Source organism: Cebus imitator, unplaced genomic scaffold, assembly GCF_001604975.1.
Source record: "Cebus imitator isolate Cc_AM_T3 unplaced genomic scaffold, Cebus_imitator-1.0 Scaffold1, whole genome shotgun sequence".
Lineage (NCBI taxonomy): Eukaryota > Metazoa > Chordata > Mammalia > Primates > Cebidae > Cebus > Cebus imitator.
This window is the reverse complement of record NW_016107316.1, coordinates 15,600,065-15,605,769: the sequence shown is the minus strand read 5'-3', so window position 1 is coordinate 15,605,769 and position 5,705 is coordinate 15,600,065. Positions and strand designations below refer to the sequence as shown.

Sequence of the window (5,705 nt, the reverse complement as noted above, 5' to 3'; positions counted from 1 at the left end):
ACTTCCAAGGTGCCCTTCCTTCTCTCCACTTGTCCTTTTCAGCATTCAGGTGGGAGGGGGTGATGAGGCAGCCTCTCCTGAAGACTCTAACCTAGGAGTCCTGGGTTCTGGCAGCTGCTTTTCTGTGGATGAGCTCTGTGATCCTAGATGAGGCCCTTACCTCTCTGTTTTCCCACCTGAAAATGGAGCTCATCACCTGCCTGACTCTTTGGGGATGTTGTCAGGCTCAAGTAGGCACAGCTGCATCCAAGCACCTTTCCCCAGCCTGAGGCACCTTCCCCTCTCAAACACCCACGGCCTTCAGGGGTCCCTTGGGTGCCCATCCCTTCACTTCTTCACCCTCCCTTAACAGCTGCGCTGCGCCTTCTCTGCCCGCCACACGGCTGGCACAGAGATGGATACAAGATGGTCACCCCTACACCCCAAACGTGAGTTATCTGCCCCTAAGGGAAAGTGGCACTCAGCCACCCTCCTGCCCTGGGACAGAAGCAGCATCCAGAGATACCAAAGTCAGGAAGACAGCCTGTCACAACCCGTGCAGGGAGGGACTAGCCACCACAGCCTCGGTCTGAGGGGTGCCAGGAGGAACTTGGGCCACCACAGCCTCAGGTTGAGGGGCACAGGGAGGAATGCGGCCAGCACAGCCTTAGGTTGAGGGGTGCAGGGCAGGTCATGTCCCCTGAGGATCAAACTTGTGTAACATGATGAGATCACTTTGATAATTAAATTTCTAAAATGAACAAACAGGGCACACCCACATCCCAGGCAATGGGCCTGCCGATCCCTCCCCCCAGAACATAAATAGTCCCTCCCTGAGCTGGGCCTGCAGCAGCAGCCACACTGAGGCAGGAGGTGCAGGCAACCCAGTGCAGACGGAAGAAGGGAGACCCCAGCAAGATGGCTCCAGGTGAGGCTCCCCTCCTCCTGGGCTGTGCTCTCAGGGCCACCAGCCCCAGAAAGGCAGGCTAACTCCCTGGGAGAGGGACTGTCTGCAGAGCACTGCTCTGCCTGGGCCCGGGACAGCGCATTATGTAATAATGTTTTAGTCCCATTCTTGCCTAAGACTTGAATCTCAATTTCTTTCATTCCAAAGCCGCTGCATGAATCCCTCTTCACAGCCAGAGAAGATGCAGGAAGCAGCAGTGGCTAGGGATGTAGTTAGGGAAGCCAGACAGGCAGTGACGGTGAGGGGCAGCAGTCAGAGAATGAGAGATGGAGACAGGTGATCTCTGGAGATCCTAATTTGGGGAAGGGGGTTCCTTTCAAATCTGTCCCAGTTTTCATGCCTTTCTTCCATCCCTCCACTCCTGTGTCCTCAGATAAAATGTTGGCCGTGCATTTTAACAAGCCAGGAGGACCGGAAAACCTCTACGTGAAGGAGGTAGCCAAGCCAAGCCCAGGGGAAGGTGAAGTCCTCCTAAAGGTGGCAGCCAGTGCCCTGAACCGGGCAGACTTACTGCAGGTACCCAGTCACCATGGGGTGGGGCAACCGGGGACAAGCACCTGCTCCTGGATCACAGCTGCTTGGGTCAGGACCTGACCATTAGCCAGTTTTGAAGGGAGCTGGGCCCAGCATGGCTAGATGGGTGGCTTAGGTTCTTGGTATCTGTGTCAGATTCAGGAGCAGGACTGCAGCACCCACCATTGTGCCCTCAGAGCCAGCCAGGGATACCGCCTTACCTAGCCCCACAGCTGGGCCATGCCGGGAGAGTCTGCGCAGACATTAGCCAGGAGAGGAGCTGAGGTTTGTTGAGTGCTCACTCTGTGCCACGCACCTGCTCAGTGGATATTTTAATTTAAGCCTCACAAGCACCCAAGGAGATGGGCCCTTGTGTCTCCATTTCAGTAATGAGGAAAGTGAGAATGATGCCCAGGAAACTACATAAGCCAGAAGCTTGGGGTTGACGCCCTGTTTCTCTGCTCCTCATCTGCTTCATCAGCCTGAGCCTCTGAACCTCCCTTATCATAGCAGATGTCCAGTCAGTCCCCTTCTCCCTGCTGCTCTATCCAGGGCTACACCAGTTCCACTTTACCTGGGCGCTGGCAGCGCCTCCTCCAGCCCCCTCTCCACCTGGCAGCTGGAGCGACCCACAGAGAGATGGCCACACACTTAGGACAAAATGGAAACTCCCCACCCACTGTGGGGCCCTGCTGGTTAGGCCGCCGACACCTCATCCCCCTGAGCAGATGCCCCTGTCCCTTGCTCAGCACCCTCCCGCTGCGCTCCACACTCCTTCCTGCCCTGACTTACCCTTCTCTCTCCCTGCGATGCTCTTCAACCATTCTTTGTATATCTGGCTTCTCCTCTCATGGCAGACCGCTAGTTTCCACAGATCTGGCTCGTGTGTGTGTGTGTGTGTGTGTGTGTGTGTGTACACTTCTTTAAAGCCTGTCTTCCCCCACTAGACTATAAGTTCCACCAGGACAGAGCAATCTGCTTTGCCTAGTACAGGGCCTGACACATAGTAAGCATGTATAGTATGTGTTATATGACTGAATAAATGGCAGATACAGAATTTAAATCCAGATCATTTGGCTCCAAAGTCCAGAGAGCTGGCTCTTGGGAAGGAGGGGATTGGTGTATACATAGGAAGTGTGAGAACTGAGGGTCCCAGGCCCCTTTGTTTGGAGCCTATTCTGATCCAAGTCCCAAGTTGTGTCAGGCAGCAATGAATGCAACCCCTTGCAAGCCATGATCTCAGTCCCTGTGCCCCAGAGCCAAGCCAGCACTCTTCCTGCCTCTCCTTCCTCCAGGCTGGAGAGAATCAGAGAGCCAGTTTGCATGACATCCCCTCTGCAGATCCAGTTTCTAGCTGGTAAAGATGGCATAATAGCCCACCTTCTTGTGGAAGCTGAGTTCAGAGCAGGAGAAACAAGGGCTGAGATGGCAGGATGTCCCCTGACCATCCTCTCAGGGTCTCAGACCTTAGCAAGCTGCATTCCACACCCTCTCCCAGCTCCCTCAGCCCCCTGACTCACAGCACTGTCTGCCAGGCTGAGGGAGTGACAGGGAAGACCTCTCAGACGGGCTGTCTCTGGGATGAAGCTGTTTCTGGAATGACTCTTATTTGGAGACTATCTGAATTTTCTCCCACCCTAGAAAACCAAAAGTAGATTCCAAGCCAAAAATCCACCTTCTCTCTCCAGCAACAAGGAGGACTGACATTTAACCCCTCTTATCAGACCCACTTACTGTGCTGCCCTCCCTTTACAGAGACAAGGCCAGTATTCCCCGCCCCCAGGAGCCAGCAACATTTTGGGACTCGAGGCATCTGGACATGTGGCAGAGCTGGGGCCTGGCTGCCAGGGACACTGGAAAATCGGGGATGCAGCCATGGCTCTGCTGCCTGGTGGGGGCCAGGCTCAGTATGTCACTGTCCCTGAGGGGCTCCTCATGCCTATCCCAGAGGGACTGACCCTGCCCCAGGCTGCAGCCATCCCAGAGGCCTGGCTCACCGCCTTCCAGCTGCTGCACTGTGTGGGTAAGGAGGATCCCTACCCCATAGAGATCCCCTCCACTAGCCCTACCCTGTCACCTGAGGCCAACTGCTGACCCCAACCCAGGCCTCTGCTGGCCCTGAAAATGTGAGCCCTTCACCCACACCCTAACACACCCGAGCCTCTAATCCCAGAGCCAGCCCAGACGTGTAGCCCATGGGGACAACTACGGGCAGTTTTTTGGTTTGTTTCATTTTGTTTTTGAGACACGATTTCACTTCATGGCCCAGGCTAGAGTGCAGTGGCTTAACCATGGCTCTCTGTAGCTTTGACCTTCTGTGTTCAAGTGATCCTCCCACTTCAGCTTCCCAAGTCGCTGGGACTGCAGATGTAGACTACCATGCTCGGCCAATTTTTTTAATTTTGTAGAGATGAGGGTCTTACTATATTGCCCTTAGGCTGGTCTTGAACTCCTGGTCTCAAGCAATCCTTTCTCCTTGGCTCCCAAATTGCTGGGATTACAGGTGTGAGCCACCACATCCAGCCCATGGGCAGTTTTTATGACCAATATGAGGCAGAAGCAAGGTTCTCAGAGCAGTTCCAGCTGCTTGTCCCTATTTTCAGAGGAGAAGAAACTGTCCTTAAGTCTATCTGCCCAGGTCCCTCAGGCAGTGGTTCATTTCTCACACAAAAAGGGATCAGAGTAGCCCACAGGCCTGGGACCTCCCTCTCCCAGGAGCTCTGGACAGTTCTAAGCCTGGCTCAGGCACCCCAGACAGTTCTAAGCCTGGCTCAGGAGCCGCCTTCAGGGATTAATCCTTCACTGGATTAATCCTGCCCAAGGCCAGCCCTGGTCAAGGCCCCCGCTGCTGTAAAACCTTTGATGGCTCCTTGTGCTTAGTGCTCTTTGTAACCCGGGCCCCACAACCTGCAGCCTGGTCTCTCCTCACACCCTCAGGGCACGGAGGGTTTATGTTTCCAAAGCCAATCCTGCACTCTCCCACCCCCACGCCCTCACTAGCTCAGGATGCTCTGGTGTCATTGCCACAGGAGGAGTGCGAGAGGGGGAGACCGTGCTCATTCATGCCGGCACGGGAGGTGTGGGTACCGCTGCCATCCAGCTGACCAGGCTGTTCAACGCCATCCCCCTGGTGACCACAAGCTCCAAGGAGAACATCCAACTGGCAGAGAGGCTGGGTGCTGCAGCTGGGTTCGATTATAAGAAGGAGGACTTCTCTGAGGGGGCTCTGAAGGCCACACAGGGTATGTGTGTGTGTGTGTGTGTGTGTGTGTGTGTGTGTGTGTAGAGAGAGAGAGTGTGTGTGCAGGCCTGTGTGTTTGGAGGGGGTGTGTGTGTGTGCAGACTGTTTGGAGGGTGTGTGTGGGGGTGTGTGTTTGGAGTGTGTGTGCATGTGTGTGCCTGTGCATTTGGAGGGTTTGTGTGTGTGTGTTCCTGCAGGCCTGTGTGTTTGGAGGGTGTGTGGGTGGGGGGCTCCTGTGTGTTTGGAGTGTGTGTGTGTGTGTGTGTGTGTGTATGCACATGCTTGTGTGTTTGGAGGGTGTGTGTGTATGTGCCTGTGTGTTTTGTGTATGTGTGTGTGTGTGTGTGCCTGTGTGTTTGGAGGGTGTGTATGTGCATGTGCACCGGCCCGTGTGTTTGGAGGAGAAGCTAGCTGATCCCTGGCTTAACACCCCTTCTCTTATCCTATCCACTCCCCTTTCATAACGTTTCCTCATCCTTCCTCTCCTTTATTAGTAGCTATCTATTGCCGCATAACAAATTACCCAAAACTTAGTGGCTTAAAACAATGCATATTATTATCTCCCCATTTCTGTGGGTCAGGAATCTGGGAGCAATTTAGCTGGGTCCTTCAGCTCCAGGTCTCTCCCAAGGTGTCAGCCAGGGCTGTGGTCATCGCCAGGCTCACCTGGGGTGCATTCGGCCTGCAAGTTCACTCTCGTGGCTTTCATAGGCTTCAGGTTCTTGGCAGCTATTAGCCAGAGACATCAGTTCTTTGCTATATGAGCCTCTTCATAGGGCAGTGTGAAACACGGCCAGTTGCTTCCTTCAGAGAGAGCAAGCAAGAATGAAAGAAAGTGTCCCATGTCCCACAGGGAAGCCACCACCTTTTGGTGACCTAGTCTTGGAAGTGACATCCCATCACTTCTGCCATATTCTATTCACTAGGATTATGTCACTAAATGTAGTCCATACTCAGGGTAGGAGATTGCAGAACTGCCCGAATGCCGAGAGTTGGGGGCAATCT

At 54.2% G+C, this 5,705-nt stretch overlaps 1 protein-coding gene across 1 annotated transcript in view; it reads left to right on the top strand.

Moving 5' to 3' along the window:
• Window positions 1-569: 569 nt before the first annotated feature.
• LOC108301591 (quinone oxidoreductase PIG3-like) overlaps window positions 570-5,705 on the top strand; it is a 7,760-nt gene continuing 2,624 nt past the window's right edge. Inside the window, exons 1-4 of the mRNA XM_037737724.1 lie at window positions 570-907; window positions 1,320-1,462; window positions 3,215-3,482; window positions 4,489-4,701. Coding sequence (XP_037593652.1) covers window positions 898-907; window positions 1,320-1,462; window positions 3,215-3,482; window positions 4,489-4,701 — 634 coding nt within the window. The 5' untranslated portion in view covers window positions 570-897. The remainder of the gene's footprint in view (window positions 908-1,319; window positions 1,463-3,214; window positions 3,483-4,488; window positions 4,702-5,705) is intronic.